Genomic DNA, 18,035 nt, shown 5'->3' on the forward strand with positions numbered 1-18,035 from the left:
GGCCACAAACACAGCCCTGTGCATGAGCACCTCTTTCAGGGGCAGTGAGCAGGAGTCCTTTGAGCTGATATCAACAGACAGATGTTCTCCTGCAGGGCCTCTGGGTGGGCATCCATATCGTGCACCAGGTGCTGGAAGAGGTTGGGTGTTTCAAATCTTCAGAAGTCTGGTGGCAAGTTGATCTCCACTGGAAACCCTTTTATTGTGCACAACGAAGTGGTCAAGGCACTTTTTCTCAAGGGAGCAGCACAGGTTCTCCAAGAGATCCAGCTGCTGCTGCAGGAAGTCCCTCCTTTGTTTTCCTGAGGCTACATCAGAGCGCCAGGAGCAGGCCCAGGACAGCAGCAAGAGCCCAGAAGTGCCATTGCTGCAGGGCAGCCCCGAGCAGGACTCCAGGGGGCCCTGCTCCAGCTCCTGCAGCAGCCATCTCCCCTCCAGACACTCTGCACGCTGCTCCATGCGCTCCCACGTGGCCTCATCCAGCTCATCCCCAACCACCTGCGGGTACTGGGTGAGGCAGTGCCTCTTGCTTCGTCCCTGCACAGCAAGAGCCGCCAGGGAGTTTGGCAGCCTCATCCAGATTCTGGAATAGGATGTTTTATTGAAGCAACAGGCAAGAAGGATTAGGATGGCTGGGGATAAATGCACTAATGACAGTGTTAATAGATACTGTGTCATCAGGTGTGAGCCCCACAAGCACAGCCACCTTCACCTCCACAGCGGGCGGACATGGCTCAGCTTTGTCTACGTGACTTTTCCTGTATCATGTCTGTTCCTCATGTCCTCTGAATTCTCCAATCCCACACTACCATGTCTGCATCCCAACCTGTCTAAGACCTCTGTGAAACACTCCCATTACGTGGCATCATAGATAAGGAACTGTGGCAACACCAACTCCAGGCTCCTTTAGATCAAGAAAGAAGCAGATGGGTGGTTCCGGCACAGAATTTGAGCTGCTTTGCAAATTCGTAGTACCTGTGTGTCAGTAGTGATTGGTCAGCTTCTGTTACACCTGAACCCCAGAGCAAGGTGTAAGAATCTCGTGTAAAACTGCACTCAGGGTGCCCCGAGTTGGACGGGACACCCCACGTGCAGGAATAAAGAACAACTTTCCCTCAGAAGGGACCTCCCGTGACAATGACCCCTCTGGTTTTTCCTTCATGGAGCAGTTTTGACGCAGAGTGTGGGGCCAACTTAACCACAGTGACACCTGACAGAGTTCAAAGTGTTTGGACAAGGCTCTCGGGCACATAGTAAAGTTCTTGGAGTTTTCTTGTGCAGGGCCAGCAGTTGGACTTGATGATCCCTGTGGGTCCCTTCCAGCTTAGGATATTCCGTGGTTCTGTGGAATCAACAACTTCAGTTTTGACATGTGTTTGGCATTCCCACATTTCTGTGGCGTTTGCTGAAGCTCTTGGTGAAAATCTACATTTATCTTATAAATCTGGTGTTTGCCATTAACATAGTTCACAAGAGGCTGTATTGAGATGCAAACCCTTAAGCTGTACTTTCACTCTCTCTGAGTGAGCAAAGCAATATTCTCAATTCTCAGTATTATGGAATCACTGAAAAGGCATTTTCTCTGCTGTTACACCACTTTAAATTCCCAGCAGCACGAAAAAGGTCAGATATTCACTCCAGCACCAAGACAGCCCCACACGAAGACGCTATTATGGAAGAGCAGTGTCTGCCAAGTAGGGGCTGCTCCTATTTGCCACTTGCCCGCTTCACTTCCAGAATTATTCTCCACAACAAGCACCACAAACAGCACAACTTCTGATTTGCCTCATATACTTCAATTTCAGGGTTTTAAACACTGCGTTCTTACCTTTTTAAAAGCACACTGAAGACTGCGAAGCCGAGCCCGCGCTGCCCCGACCCGCTCTCCCACTCAGGGCGAGGTGGCGCCTGAGGGCGAGCGCGCGAGTTGCCATGGCAACAGGCGAGAAAGGGGGGAGGGATTTTGGGGCACCATGGCAACAGGGGCGGGGCGGGGCGCCGCGCGGTCACGTGTTCCCCCCTTTTCCCGCCCTGCCGCGCCCGGCGGCCCTGAACCTCCCCGTCACCCGTAGGGGTGTGGCGTCGCCCCGCCCACCGCGGGGTCGAGCGGCGGTGATTGGCGGGAGCGGGGATGAGGGGGCGGGGTTTGCGGCGCGCATGCGCGGTGCCGGGGCGGAGGGCACAGCCCGGCTCGGAGGAGGAGGCGGCGGCGGCGGCGCGCGAGCGGCGGCGGTTGGTGCGCGCGCCACGATGGTGAGGGGGGAGCGCGCGCCGCTCCCTCACGGGGGAAGCCGGGGGGACTCTGAGGGAACTGTGAGGGGAGGATCGGGGGGAAACCGGCCGGGAGGGGGGTCCGCTCGCCGAGGTGATACGTGATTAAGTGGTTCGGAAGCGTTTCGTGGGATAAATGGTGGAGTAATCAGGGAAACGCGTGATGTGACCTCTGAGGAGCTGATTATGTGTCTGTGAAGCGATTGGTAGCTTGTTCGGAGCTGGTCGCTGCGCGTCCTGGTAGTGTTTTGAGCTAATTCGCTAAAGAACATCTGATTGTTGCTCATGGAAGTCGTTCGCCCGAGTGCTGGGTTTGGAGCTGTGGATGTGTTTGGAACAAGGGCTGATGGATAAATGTGGGGTAGTTTGCCTTAGTGCTGGTTAATGGGTAAAGGATTGATTATGGAAGAAGGATGAAGTGGTTGTAGTGAAGGTTTGGGGAGGTGAAGGTTTGGGTAAACCCCCTGTGGAAGGAGCATTTGCAAGGCAAATTGGACGAAATATTGGGTTGTTCTGCTGTGTGCGTTTCTGCTGAAGGGAGAGAGTCCTTTCGCAAATGGGAAATTCATGTTTCCTTGTCAGATGGTGAGGGGAGCGATGTCCCGGGGGGGATCCAGCCGGGGGGACGCGGGGAGCAGCATCATCCCCCCTGTGGTGTTGGCAGCTGTGCCCGTGTCTGTGCAGCAATCCTGGCTTGGCTTCCTCCAGTATTTATTAAGCCAAGCGCTGGGCAGCCGGCTCAGCCCTGATAAACAGCCCGAGTCTGATGGTACCAAGTGTTTTCCTTCGAATTCCCTCGGGGATTTGTTTTTGTGCGGCCGCACAGGTGGAGCAAGGGCAAGGCTTGTCTGCTGGGAGAAACTGCTGAGCCCAGAGGAACGGGAGAAAGGCTTCCTTCAGGAAAGAGCATTTCATACAAAGTATAACTCCAGCTTTGAAATGCAGCCCTGAATCCTATTGGGTTTTTTGATAGAGACCTCCCGAGTTGATATTACTGACATCTCATGCAAAATGTAACAGGGCTGTGAAATGCAGCCCTGAATTCTGCTGGGTTTTAAATAATTTTTAATAATTTTTTTTCCTGAATTAGAGTGGATATTAGTGACATTTCCCAGAATCACTGAGTTAGGTTGGAAAAGACCTCCGAGGTCATCGAGTCCAACCTGTTTGGAACAGAGGGAGCCAAGAACAATCTTTAGGGAAAAGAGGCGAAATAAGGGAGGCTGCACATGCTGTGCCTGAGCTGTGCTGTCACAGCAGAGCCTGGTTTCCTCTCCAGCTGTCCAAAGGAAGCAGAGAATTTGTGCCAGAATTTGGTCAAGGTGGAAATCTTTTCAGGAGTGACAGCAAACAGGGATACGGGAGGTGGGGAAGCAGAGCCACCCCTCTGCTTTTTGAGGGAAATCTCACAAATAATGGTGAACACAAGGAGATAGAACTGAGAGCTTAACTAGTGACTTTATTCCGATTTATGAGCAGTGATTTGTCTCAATGAAAGAGCATTTAATAGGTGATTTAATTGCACTGGTTTTTTTCTCTGAAGAATTTGTTTTAGGGAAGCCTTGAAATACAGTCCTTTTGGCCCAAAAGCCTTGATGCCTTAGGAGTTTACAAATACAATACAAGCTGCAGATATTAAATAACTCTTCTTTATCTGGCTGGCACGAACCTCTTGGATACAGAGGTTGTGTGTATAAAATGTGGCTCAGGAAGTGGCCGTGGTTGGCTTGGTGCTGTTCAGAAATTGCATGTGCAAGGCAAGATAACCTGCATGGCTGCTTGTGAAATAATGATTTCCTTCCTCATCTTCAGTGTGATGACTAATGTGTTATCTGGGCATCTCTGCTGAGAACTTGGCGTGCACAAGGGGGGAAAAAAGGCTGCATGTTTTTTGGTTAAAATGTCTTAAATGCTTTGTGTGTAAATCTCAAAAGTTCAGTTAGTAAGCAGTGACCCTTAATCACTGTCTTCTTCTGAAATACTAATAGTGGCTTCTATTATTTTAAATGCTTAAATTACTTTACCCCATTTACTGACCCTCCAAGGGGCTCCCTTATTTTCAGGCTTTGTCAAATGAAGTGTAAAATTTACTTCTGAGTGTAGAAGTATAAAATCTACTTCTGAAATGTAAAGTTTACTTCTAAGAGCTATGAGAATAATCCCACTTCAGAAAGAGTTAATAAAATATTCATAGGTAACTGCATGGCTTTGAGGAGGGATATTTAAAAAGATAAATGTTCTGTTAATGTGTTTGTTTGGTTTTTTTGAACTGGCTTATGTGATGTTCTGAAACATCGTACAGGTGCATGCAGGCCCCCTTCAGCAGGGTTTGTGCACACATCTGTGTGACACAGGGATTTCTTTTCTGTTTTACTTTCCAGAAAGATTTATCTCTCCCTGCCCTGTGCCATTTCCTTTTTGCAGAGTGAATCTCTGGTGGTTTGTGATGTTGCCGAAGACCTGGTGGAGAAACTGAGAAAATTCCGGTTTCGCAAGGAGACCAACAATGCTGCCATTATAAGTAAGTTCCAAACATGCCTGACAAAAATTGCCACAAAGTCCTGTCTCCTCTTTTCCTCCCCCTGTACCGTTGCTGCTGTGACAGGTAAATGTGAGCAAGAGGATGTTTGTTGTAGGAGCTGCAGTACTTCCAATTCTGCCTGTAATTTTAACACTAAAACAGTGCTGTTCTTATGAGACAAGACTCCATCTGCTCTTAGCAGAGTATTTATATGTAATTATGGCTCAGAGTCTACCACTGTTTGTGAAATGATTTTGGGAAGTCATGGGATGTGCTGAAGAAGCAAAGCAGAATCACAAGGGCTGTAATTGTTGAATGCTAAAAAGCTTCTGCATCCATTGTATAAATCAATTGAAAACAACATTGATCTGTGTTTTATTTTGATTTATAGTGAAAATCGACAAGGATAAGCAGTTGGTGGTGCTGGATGAGGAGCATGAGGTTTGTTAAATGAATTGTAAATAAGAGTATCTTCAGCCTGCAATATATTGTTGTCTCTAAGGTACTGCCTTAGTTTCAAATTGTTATCAAACTCTTAATCTAATTTGGGTCATGAGCTTATTTAAATGCATGGTCACTCTGCATGTAAAGCACAGCACCATTAATAGTGAAACTATGCAGAAGCAATTGAGTTGACTAATTAACTGCACACCAAAAAAAAAAAGTTATTTTTAAAGCTGTTTTAACTATGTAAAAAGCATCTTTGGCACCTGCTGTCTTTTTGAAGAGATTTCTGCTGTGTTTCCACGTAGATCTGCACATTTGCCTCTGAGCTGGTCTGCCATCAATTAGAAGCAGGATTGCTAATCCCCTGCAGACTCTAAATTTGATGGGTGGCATAATAAGGTCAGCCCAGTGTGTGGTGTTTCTTAATGGTCCATAGGGCAAAATTAAATCCTTCCCAGGGATTTGAGCATTAACCATAGCTCTTGTTCCCTAGAATGTAGAAGTTAACATAAAATTTAAATAGAATGGGGGCTCCTTTTTGACTGCTGAAAGAGGAAGGACGGAATTTCTCAAATTTTTCATTTATGTAGCTGATTTTAACATACTTTTTGGTGTGTGCTTGCTCACTTCTGTTTAGCACTAGAGTTAGCAAAGTGTAGCTGCCAACGTAGCCAACTAGAGCCAAAAGTGTTTGCTAAACTCATTATACCTAAAATAGGGATGATTATTCATGCTAACATTAATTCTGTGTTTAGTCATAGGACTCTGTTGGCACACAAGTCTTCCCAGACTGCTCTAGTAATTTGGGAGGTCATTACCAGTTCACCTGTAGATGCACCTCTCCCTATCTCCCAGGTGTTTCACTGTCCATTGCTCTGCTTTAACCTTCCAGTGCAGGACCATTTGCTCAAATATTGCTTGTGTTTAATGTCACCAGGGTATTTCTCCTGATGAGCTAAAAGATGAGCTGCCTGAGAGACAACCTCGATATCCTTCTCCTGCTGCTGCCATTTGGTCTTACTCACTGCTGGAAGCTGTTCAAAATGTTGGACTTCACCTTTTTAGGCCAGTACTTGCTGTACTGGGATTTTACTGATGCTTTATTTGTGAGATAATCCAGGGATCCATTCTCAGGGTGCACTGAACTGTTGTCCCACTCGTTGAAACAATGACTCATTTAAGCCTTTCCTGAGATTTTATTCCCTTTTAGACTATATAATGTGTGGGGAAGTAAAGCCAAGCCACGCTGCTGGTAATGTAAAGAAGTGAGTAAAATGTACCAGTTTGTGGCTACTTCTAAATATAGAAGTGTGTCTGTGTCAGTCAGGATGTGTTTTGGTTCTTTCTTAGGATGTGGCTGTTGTTTTGCTGCAGTTACTGATTCTGGGATTGCTGTGGGCACGTGACCTGGGGGGGAATCCTTGTTTTGGAAAAAAAAATAAGGAACAACAGAGGGACAAGTAAATTGTTCTTTAACTAATGAAATAAAAGGGGTACTGAAGTTGTAAGTGAAGAAAGTACCTGCCTCCATCAGCCTCCAGAGCTGGCTGGCACTACTCCATGTGCTGTGCTGAATCTTTCCTTTCATGCCCACAGTGCAGTGGGAGGCTGTAAAACAGAAGTCCTGGCTAAAACTGCAGTTGAAATTCAGGAAAACACCTGAAACAACAAACTGCTTGGTCAGCAAAGAAAGAATTGGGCTTTCATTAAGCCAAAACCACACTGATGGGTGTGTGGGAAGTCTTTTTACCAAGCTGGGAGAGGAATATTTGCAATGTGAGGGTGTTTTTTAGCCCCGATGTGAAACATTACTAAGCCCTCACACCAAGGCAGGGTCAGTTCTGAAAGTCACATGTGGAAGTGAAAACAGAACAGTGAGACTTTTATTATCAAATTAAAACATCATCTGAAATGCAACAGTGACTTGTGCCTGCATCAAGATCAAGAATTATATCCTAATAATCAGTTTCTTAGTTTCTTTAACCTCAGAAAAAACATTTATTGTGTATAGTTACAAGTACCAGCATGAAGATGGAAGAGTTTCTTATCCATTGTGCTTTATCTTCTCCAGTCCAGTTGGTGAGTGAACACTGTGATTGGTAGCTACTGTGTGATGTAAATTTGGGAATATTATTTGCTATGGAAGATAAAATTGAGTGCTTAATGCTCTCAAGGAGGTTTTCCTGCCTTTGTGGTTCACATTTGGGGCACTTGGGATGGATGATAGAAGAGATTCTCTCTTTTCCGTTTCCAAAGGCTGAGCCAGGAGTGTTGGTTTCCTGCTTAGGGGGCCAAAAGGTGTGTCTTCCTAAATGAGCTTGTGCTCAGCAACACCCTCCTGTAAAGGACAGGCCTGGAGCACTCTGCATCTACTCATATAGGTTTTAACCTAATTTAACCTGTTTCCTGTCACCCTCTTCTCAAATCTTGGGGAACCCTCAAAATATGACCATATAAGGCTCAGGAAATGAGTGAAGAGGGGGCTGGAAGGTACCACCTCTGTTCCCAAGGGATTCTGTTCACCTGTCTTGCTATTCATGGATATTAGTGACTGGGAGGGGAAGAAATTCCTCCTCTCAGAAGGACATGGGAACCCATTTATTTCTGAGGACCTTAGAGTCCTATTCCTTTCATTCTGTCCACGAAAGGAACAGGACTCTGTAGGAGGGTGAGGATGGGATTTGAGAGGAGGGTTTCCTGGGGCCTGGATGCAATGGGCAGCAGCAGAGGATGCCTCCAAACAGGGCTGTGACGTGATGGGCTGAAGGGCTGTCACAGCTGTGGGTGAAAAGGAGGAAAGGAGGGCTCCCTAACCCACATCTGGGCAGGTGAAAGTGCTGGAGAAAGTTCCAGGAGAAACAGGCTGTAATCCTGGATCATCCCAAGTTTATACTGAGCAGTTGCATCCTCTGCTTGTGCCACAGCAACCTGCAACATGAACTTACCTGGGCAGGGAAACGTGGGATTTTAATACAAACCAAATAACCTGTGACTTGGTCTGGGCTCACAGAGCTGAGTTGCTCCTGGGACTTCCATCTGTGTTCTGTATTGTGATAGTGTAGCTTGCTGGTATTACTGGATTATCCTTGTTATCCTCTGGAAGAAGATAAACTGATTGCATTGTTTTACCCCTCATGACTCAGAGCTGGAGTAACTAGATATGTAAAACACTTTAGCAACTAATGAGCATATTCTTCTCATAGTTACCTGAGAATCTTCCTATGAATGTCTTCAGTTTTCAGTTAATAATTTAAAAAGAAAATCTTATTTTTGAAGTATTGGCAGTCAAAATAACTAATCCAACCCTCTTTTTCCCCCCCATAACTGCAGGATGTAAGCCTGAGCAGCAGATGATGTATGCTGGCAGCAAGAATAAGCTTGTACAGACAGCTGAACTCACTAAGGTATAAATGACTGCTGAAATAACTGTCCAGGTTGCAGAGGATGTTTTGAGTCTTGCTTGAACCCATGGCAAAAAGAGTTTTGTGAGACTTTGTGGTTACAGCAAACAGAATCTGGTTTAGGAAGAGTGGAGGAGGAGTGGGGGGGGGATTTCTGGTGGTTTAGGGTACAGGAAGAACAGTGTTCTCAAAAATGAATATACCTACTGGTGGACTGGCTGTACTTTTGGGAATGAATTTATTGATGGGAAGAATAGACTGAAGGCTTAGTGTGGTGTGAAGCAGATCAGTTTAGCTGCTTTCTGGAGCTGTGTGCTTGCAGCACAGCCTGCAGAACAAGGAACATGTGCCAAGTGCTGAACAATTTCTTCCTGTGCGTGATTCCTCCAGTGCTGAGACCAGAAGAAATCACTGCATTCACCAGCCCTAGGTGTATGTATATCCTAGAAAAGAAATGTCACCTGTTTTTCATTTTGGAGATCTTTGAAATCTCTGCTTAATTGGCACCTAGAATCCTTAAATTTTTAGCTTCAAGCAGGAAAGCTTAATAGAGTCAGTAGTCACTTCATAGCATGTGAAATGACTTCACCAGTCCCCAACAACAGCGTTCCCTTTAGGTGTTCCTTATCCTGCTGAGTCCTTTAACATCCCAGTAAAAATGTCTGCTGGGCCAGAGAGAGAACTATGAATCACAGACTGGTTTGGATGGAGGGGACCCTAAAGCCCATCTCATTCCACCTCCTGCCATGGGCAGGGACACCTTCCACTAGCCCAGGTTGCTCCAAGCCCCATCCAACCTGGCCTCGAACTTCTACCTCCTCCAGCTGTACCTTGTAAGAAGAGACCTCTCTGTTTTAAAGTAGACCTCAAGTTGACAGGAGTAAGTGGGAAGGAAGCAGAAGATAAGATGGTGGAAACAATCAGCTCAGCCCCAAGAAATCTTTTTTTAGCCCTGTAGAAGCTGCATCTTGGAGGCCTGAGAACTGTGATAGAAAGGAGGAAGAGAAGACAGTTTCAAGTAAGTGAGAGAGAAGGGCTGGTAGGAAGAAGGTGAAAGCCTGGGGAGTAGCTCAGTTGGAGGTACTTTCACCTCTGAAATAGGAGAAATTCAGTCTGAAAGTCTTTTGAATGCAAGCCCAGGAGCAGATAGAGAGGTCCATGATCATCTTCCTTCTGAAGCTGGAGAAGACAGCCTGTCTCCAGTTGGGGTTGCTTGCTTGCTCTTTAAATGTGCTTTATTCTTGCCACTTGCTGAGCTGTGTTTCATTTTGGCTCATGCTGTGACTTCCTCCTGGTGTGATTTCTGCATGTGACTCAACTGAGTCCTCTCATTTTTTCAGTGACTTGCATATTAGCTTGGCTTCTGTTAAGCTGTTCTGTTCTTATAATGCTGAATGTTGGGGTTCCTCCAATTTGAAGGTCTGTGAATTTGTACAATTTACTTCCCTGACTCTTTGGACGAGATGATCCATCTGTGGGCATCTCATGGGCTCCAGTGAGCGCTGCACAATTAACGAGGCTTCTCTTCAAGGGTATTAAAAACCCAAACCACAACCAGTTACTTGCCCACATGGAATGTAAAGAGTATATTGGTGCCTTTGATCTTATTTTCTACTTCAAGGCTGTGTTCAAGGTTTGTTTAAGACTTCGCAAAGCTTTGGGTTGGTGGTTTTTAGTTGTTTTGGGGGGTTGCCCAGAGAAGCTGTGGCTGCCCTGTCCCTGGAAGTGTCCAAGGCCAGGCAGGATGGGAGCTTGGAGCAACCTGGGATAGTGGAAGGTGTCCCTGCCCATGGCAGGAGGTGGAATGAGATGGTCTTTAAGGTCCCTTCCAACCCAAACCATTCAAACCATTCTGGGATTCTGTGATTTTTGGGTTTGTTTTTTGTACAAGTGTTCTATTTTGAGGTACCCCCGGCTTGTTTCTTACAGGTAAAAACTGGATATTTTGGATTTATTTCAGTTCAAAGAAAGAGTAATTGTGGTTTGGGCTGAGCAAAATTCCTGAACTTTGGGTTTGAATAAAGCCCAGAGATGAAATTGTGTTCTTCAAGTAGACAATCCTGCAGAGATAATGCATGTGAGATGGTGCCATTCCAGGGTCATTTTAGAATGTAGTGTGTGTGCTGTTCTCTAAGGAGAAGAATGAAGCCTAGGAATAGAAATTAGGAGATTCTTGTTCAGGTTACTTTTGTTCATCACCACGTACTCTTGTGTATTTTCCACTGATCTGATCCTTTCAAGAAAGCACCTGAACATTTTGGGTTTGTTACTGGTTTATTGCAGCTCAGACAACGTGTGTGGAAGGTGCTGCTTGCATTGTGTTGTTATCCCTTCCCAGTGCCGCTCCCTCGGGAATTGATGCCGTGCCCTTTTGTTTAGGTGTTCGAAATCAGAAATACAGAAGACCTCACTGAAGAGTGGCTGCGTGAGAAACTGGGCTTCTTCCACTAAGGAAAACCTCTGTACTAAGTATTTATGTACCATCCTGGTGACACTGGAACCAGACATGAATACTTACATCCCAGCAATGCACTGTATTCACAGCTGTCTCCTGCAGTATCTCTCTTGTGCAGAGTTTGTGCAAAGAATAGCAGGTCTGTCTCCTTGAAGTAACAAATCTTTGCAGGTGTTTCCTTATTTGTACCTGCTAAAAGGGAATACTCCTCTGCAGGGACTCCTTTTGCACTCTTGTGACTAATATTTCTGTGACTAAAATAGTTCGGTTCTGGATTTATAACTATGTACAAACATCACTTGGAAGCTGACGCTAACTTTTTCTGAGCTACAACTGCATCCTGGTGACACACGTTAGCCATTTTTATGCAGAATTTGTGTACTGTCACTTACTTGTCAGATTTTTTTGACTTAATGTCTTCTCAGTTTTGAAAACTACTCCCTGGAATCATTTGGTATTAAAAAGACAAAATCCTTGTACAGCAAATCCATCCATTTATCTTTCCGTTGAGTCCATGTGAACTGTCTCAAATTCTTGGAACTAATTTTTGTCATTCCAGTAATTCCTCAGTTGCCTGAGTCAATCTTTCTAAATTTCAGGGCAAAGCTTTGACTGTCCAGTTCTCCTGCTAATACAGTCTCACAGGAACTAGCTGATAACTAAGGGCTGAACTACAACTCTGGTTCTTCTCATACCAGATTTCTTCTTGCATCTCTAACTTCTGACACTGTTGAGAAGTTTACCTCTGCTCATTTCCTGTTATCTGAACACCTGGTGATACTGTGTGCCTTTCATTTGTTAGCTTTAAAAGGACTTGAGAATTTTACACTGCCACTTCTTACAAATTTGGTAAAAACTTTGTTAAAAAAATCCGAGTAACGTTTGTTCCTAGTGCCTCGTGCTGCAGCTGACATCTGTTAAAACAAAAAGCCAACCTCTTTTTCTTTGAAATTCCAATCATCTGCTCCATTTGTAGGAGTCAAGAGGTTAAAGCTTTTCATGATAATGAATGATTTATATCTCTTTTGTTATGAAAGTTGGCCACACGTAGCTTTTGAGTACTTTAATTACAAATCTCTTAACTTTCTTAACCGCTTGTTGGTCAAAATTACATTCCAGATGAAGCTTTTGCATAAAGTGATCATTTGATTCTCATCTCTTTGAAACAGCAGATCTTCTAATGTGAAAATAGTATTTAACTTTTATAAGTGACCAGTCTTTTTACAGGTCTGTTTTATATTGACTAGAGTAGTTGTCTGACGTGGGACACGCTCAGCCCGTGCCGCGGCAGGAGGAGCACTCACGGGACAGTCTCTCGCTGTGAGTGTTTGTTGTGCTGCTGAACAAGTATCTGCGTAAGAGCAGCTTCCTGTTGATAACATACCTTAAAATACAGCTGCCCCAACCAATCTGCTCGCTGGGAAGGAATGCAGTGTTAAATTTGGAGGCCAGTATTTCATGCTGTGAAACCTTTGCTGAAAGAAGGGTTATTTTTTCGTTTGTGAACGAACCCTGTGTTAGTGTTAAAACACTAATTCCTGCAAGATCACAAGGAATCCATTTGCAAAGGTCCTCAGTGTTGGTAAATCTCTTCTTAGTTTGATGTTATTGCTCATTTATTTGTATATAAATCTGACTTGAGAGGAGCTTTTCAAAATACGTGTTGGAATGATCCAATTAAATCGATCTTTCGGTGCGGGAAAGAAATGCTTGTAATTAAATTCCTGTGTTAACGTAGTGAACTGGAAAAACAATTTCATTTCCCTGGATGAAAAGATGTTGATTATGAAACTGTTGCTTGATCATTCTGTACTGCAAATCAATAAAAACAATGTCTTTTGTGACAAACATTGTATAAACAAGACTTTGGCTCAAAGGATAGCGTCATTCCAAGCATCAGCCTGGAAACAGCAGGAAGCTGGGGTGTTTTTGGGATTGAGCTGGAGGTGAGGCATGTCAAAGTACAGCGTGGGCGAGAGGGGAGCTGATGCTTGGAACGTTCAGCTTGATTTGCAGTGGGGAAAACTGGATTAATCGTCTTTGTTGTACTTTGTACACTGGTGGGCTGCCAGCAGCCAACTGCTGCCTGCACAGGTCTGCACAAAAATAACTGTACCAGAGGCCTGTCTCAGGAGGAAAGGGAGGAGCTGCTGCAGTCAGATGGTTCAGTTTGACTTTTCATCTCTGGATTGCTCCACCTTCGGCCAAGAAAACGCTGCTCCTTCCAGCTGCATCTTCAGCAGAGTTCTTCCACTTCACATGTTCTCGTGCCTCCACTTAAGCCCTTTCTGCCTTGGGTGCTGCCCCTCTGTTTGCTCTCTGCAAACAGACCCTGTGAGAATTAAAGCCCAGTTTCTCCTGAGAGGTGATGTTGGTGCTGCTCAGCCCACCAGTATTACTCTCCAGCCAGCCTTGCCTGGCAGCTGTACCCCCTCCCCTCTCCGAGCTGTGGAAGCAGCTGCAGGTACTCAGAGGGTGTTTGCTGTTCCAGGCTTGTTCCTGGTCTCCTTGGTTTTCATGCAGTGTTTTGACACAACTGTCTGCTGCTAATTGTCCTGGGCTCTTGAGATACAGGCAGTGTTAATACCTGACTAAGCAAAGATATTAATTACGTCCAGATCTTTCCTGCGCCAATACTACTTGTTTTCCCAACATCCTTTTCCCACCTTATCTGTAGAACTGTGTGTTCTGTGCTGCTGCCCCCCCAAGCTCAGTGGGAGGCAGATGAGTCCGTGTCCAGGCCAGTATGTTCCAGTGTAATCACACAATTCTCTTACATTTTCAGACCTCTGAAGAGGGATCTAAAGGACAACACAAATTAACCTGTGGGAGCCTTTGTAGCTAAAGGTCTGAGAGTCAGCATTTTCCATTGGGAGCTCCTATTTTTCAGGAGTTAGTAAGTCGGCCTTAAAATCCTTGGCCTGGAGTTAAAGGTCTCTCCAAGGGAGACTTCTGCCATAATTAATCAGGTTTGCTTTAAATATTGACTAGATGGCTGGGACACAGCTCCTGTAGTCCAGTTCATTGATGGTAAGCTGAATTAAAGCATGAGTTTGCATGTCAGCCCATGAAATGGACTTGTGGTGTTTGAATATTTTTAACAAGAAAATGTAAATGCTGGTATTTTGATGGCTTAAGTGTATTTCTAGTATCATGAATGCTATTCTGATCTATCAAAGGAGGCAATAATGGAGGTGTTGACACCTTTATCACTTCTCCAAAGGAGCATCTCGTGCACTTGTAGCAGGATTCCATTTTTGTATCTTTAACTGTAAAATAGCTGGTCCAGAAACGATGTTAAACTGGTGACAGGGGCCTGACTCAAACAGGCAGAAGCAAGAGAGCTCAATTCCTCACTTCAGTGCGCTCCAGAAATAAATATCATGCAACATTTTTTTTGGTACAACACGTAATGACTGTGAAACAGAGCCATGGTGGGACACAGAGGGGGCTCAGTGAAACTCTTGTGTTTGTTCCATGGTCCCAAATCACTGTTGTAAAAGGTCTGAGAGGTTCAGGGCCAGGTCTGAGAATTTGGCAGTTCCATGAAAATACCAGTAACCAGTACAACTTCCATATGCTGTTTAGTCTCTGCTAGTTCACACTGCATGTTTACTTTAAACCAAATCTTTTTTTTGCTAAGCATGGTGCTTGTATTGGTTTAAATAAAATGTTTCATTAAGAAGTTGTGTTGCCCTCTTTTAATTGCAGGGTGGTATGTGGGTGTCTGACGGGGAAAATCTGGGAATGCTGGTATGATCTCCCTCTGTTTCTCAGCTTCCTGGAGCTGTGGAATAAAATACAGAGTGCAGGAGCCAACTGAACAATGTCAGAGCAGCTGTCAAGGGGACCCCAAGGCTTGAAGAAGACAGAGGAATTTAACTGTATTTTTCCTTCTCATCTCTTTCCTGCCCAAGAAACCATAATTTGATCAAAGCACTCCTTTTCCTCATTATTGCTGTTTCTTCTTTTCATGATCTTTGGAGATCTTTCTCCTGTATTGTTGAAAAAACTGCCCAAGGTAATCCAAGGAATTCAGCCTTGGTACCTGACATGCACTGTTTGTGCCAACACTGAAGAACAGCACTAATAGGCCACAAATTAGACATGATAGAAATAAACCCCTTTGCTCCCAGGTGAGAGAGCTCTGTGAGGGAGAAAATGCACAGCTGCTGCAGCACATCTGGCTCCTGGATGGCATCTCAGTCACCAAAGTCACAACAAAATCTGTTGACAAAATCTCTGGGAAAAAAAAAAAACTGCTGTGGGAGAAGAATGGTGCTGCATAACAGCTGAGTAAAGGAGAGGAAAAAAGGAATAAATAGCTCTCCCATGGGAGGGGAAGGTCACCTGTGTGATCACTGAGTGCTTCGCTAGGAAATGAGGCGATGGTTTATTGGTACTGCCAGATCACAGACAGTAAAAACAACAGCACAATAAAAAGAATTGCCAGGACGTCCAGGGATATGAAGTGAAGGGCAGCTGCTTCCAGTCAGGAAAGGTCATTGACTTGTAATAGTTCAGATGAAAAGGGCAGCTGAGTGGTTATTAAAGTCCAAACCAGAGAAGGGAATAAAACATGAAACCTCCAGGCTGGAGAACAAACCTGCTGTGTACCCATAGTATCCCACAGCTGGGGCTTTCTCTCCCAGGTGTGTGAAGAGACGCCTTGCCCAGGGCTGGGAGTTTTCTAAGGAGATCCCTTGGCTTGGCAGGATCTCTGGGGATAACGTGGAGAAGAGATGTAATTGGTTTTGAAGGAGCTGGAAGAGGAATCATAGAACGGTTTCAATTGGAAGGGACCTTAAAAATGATCTCACTCCACCCCCTGTCATGGGCAGGGACACCTTCCACTGTCCCAGGTTGCTCCAAACCCCATCCTGCCTGGCCTTGAACACTTCCAGGGATGGGAGCTGGGGCAGTTGCTGCCCCTGTGTGCTGGAGTCTGTGAGCTGCCTGTGCCTACTGTTCCATGTCCCCCACAGGTCACGGAATTGATTGAAGCACAAGCTGGGTCCCCAAAGCTCCTCACTGCTCCTCACAGGTGAAGGTCCTGCCACGTTGTTGGGTGCATGTGAGGGTGGGGAAGTCAAGCACAAGCAGGTGAGATATTGAAGTGGTGCCACTGAGAGGCAGAACAGCTGGATATGAAGCAGCCTTGAGGGGAAGAGCTGGTGGGGCTGTGGGATACACCTGAGGTGTGTAAGAGCGCTTGGGATTTGTTCAGCTGGACTCCTGTATGGCAGGGGTGAGGGTTTAAGGTGGGCCTCACCCTTGGAACAAAAGGCAGGACATGAGGCAGGTGGGTCATCCCCTGCACTTGTTGGTTTGCACAGATGGGGCAGTTTTGGTGATGCTCCCCAAGGTCTAAAAAAAAATCATGCTCAGCTTCATTGTGGGAAAGCCTGCACGGGGAATTTTATGGATCTCAGTGCTGGAGATCTTGGATTTGGCTTCTGCACGTGTAACTCGGTTTGGTAACATTCTCTGCAGGGTAAATCAGTGTCCATCAGTATCTGCAGGGAGGTGTCAGAGGATGGATCAGGCTCTGCTCCGCGGTGCTGAGCAACGGGACACGAGGCAACGGGCATAAACTGATGCCCAGGAAGTTCCACCTGAACGTGAGGGAGAACCTCCTTTCCTGTGCAGTGACCAAGCACTGGAACAGATTGCCCAGAGAGGTTTGGAGTCTCCCTTACTGGAGATATTCCAGATATGTCTGGACACAATCCTGTGCAACATGCTCTGGGATGACCCTGCTTGAGCAGGGAGGTGGGACCAGATGAATCACTTCCAGCCTTGCCCATTCTGTGATATTCTGTGATTCTGTAAATGTGGCCACCATTCCCCAACAAGGTCTTGTAGGCCTTTTTCCATACCTGCTGTTCCTCTGCGTGCCACTAAAATGATGTGATCCTCATGGACAACAGGCTGTGTGCTGCAGGGACGTGCAGCATTCCCGTGCAGCCTTGCCTTGCTCTGACTGACCTCCACGTCTTTTCTCTAACGCGCCATGAAGTGAAGGAGATGATTCCAACACGTTTGCATGGATGTGGTTAATCAGTGCAGCCCATTGTGCTCCACCATGGGGGGATCGTCTCCTCTGGACTGTTCCTGTCGTGTTTCATTCTTCCAGGGACTGCAAACACTCTCTGGGTTAACCCTGTTCACCTCTGGAGCTCCGTGAGACGTCTCCTACGGAACGTGATGGAGCTCGGCCAAAACTCCCCCGACAGCTCTGGCAGCTCCTCAGCAGGGGACAGAGAGGAGACAGGAGCAATTATCATCCAGAAGGACTCTGAATGCAGAACAGATGTGAACACTGGGAAAACAGCACGTCTGACTTTCACGGCAAATTTACTCCTGCGACGGGGAAGTCCCATCCGGGCTGTTTGAAAGGCACACACTGTTACCCCCGTTCCTGCTGTTCTGTGCCATGAGTCCCATGAATGCTGCTTCTCTTCCCTTTCCTGCAGCCCTCGGCTCAGCAATTAATATAATGCACCCTTGAAATCCCTGTGCCAAACAGCAGCTGGTGTTGTCACCTCTCTTCTGCGGGAAATGGGAAGACAGCAGAAGAAACTGGGGCAGAAAACATTCAGCTGAAAGGGAAGGGGGCACCAGCCATCCCACACTTTCACTGAGGCCTTAGTGGATGGAAGCAGAGCAAAAATTAGGGTTTTGTGCCCTTATGGAGCTGAAGAGAACAAGAGAGATTTAGCATTTCTTCAAAATGATGTCTAATTTTAAATATCCGCCGTTGGAAAATGCTGCTGGATAATTGGAAGGAGAACGTGCCCGCCTTGCTCACAACTGCAGTCTGCCTGGCCATCTGCTCTGCCAGCAACAAATCCTGGATTGATCCACGAGTGTGATTAATTCAGCGAGGCCGGCAGGATCAAGGGATCAGCTACAGACAATATTTATACCCCACCTCCAA

At 45.9% G+C, this 18,035-nt stretch overlaps 1 protein-coding gene across 3 annotated transcripts; it reads left to right on the top strand.

Moving 5' to 3' along the window:
• The first annotated feature begins 2,116 nt into the window (after positions 1-2,116).
• Positions 2,117-18,035, top strand: GMFB (glia maturation factor beta). Of its 3 annotated transcripts, none has more exons than XM_064659608.1 (7): positions 2,117-2,236; positions 4,696-4,792; positions 5,184-5,233; positions 6,177-6,226; positions 7,236-7,318; positions 8,570-8,643; positions 16,589-18,035. In XM_064659608.1, exons 1-7 carry the CDS (start codon positions 2,132-2,134, stop codon positions 16,658-16,660), a joined length of 531 nt encoding a protein of 176 aa, XP_064515678.1. In that variant the 5' UTR covers positions 2,117-2,131; the 3' UTR covers positions 16,661-18,035. The 3 variants fall into 3 exon arrangements, with proteins under 3 accessions (XP_064515678.1, XP_064515676.1, XP_064515679.1); XM_064659606.1 differs by lacking the exon at positions 16,589-18,035 and adding an exon at positions 11,020-14,780; XM_064659609.1 differs by lacking the exon at positions 16,589-18,035 and adding an exon at positions 11,020-14,780 and having other exon boundaries at positions 2,155-2,253.

Source organism: Pseudopipra pipra, chromosome 6 (genome assembly GCF_036250125.1).
Source record: "Pseudopipra pipra isolate bDixPip1 chromosome 6, bDixPip1.hap1, whole genome shotgun sequence".
Lineage (NCBI taxonomy): Eukaryota > Metazoa > Chordata > Aves > Passeriformes > Pipridae > Pseudopipra > Pseudopipra pipra.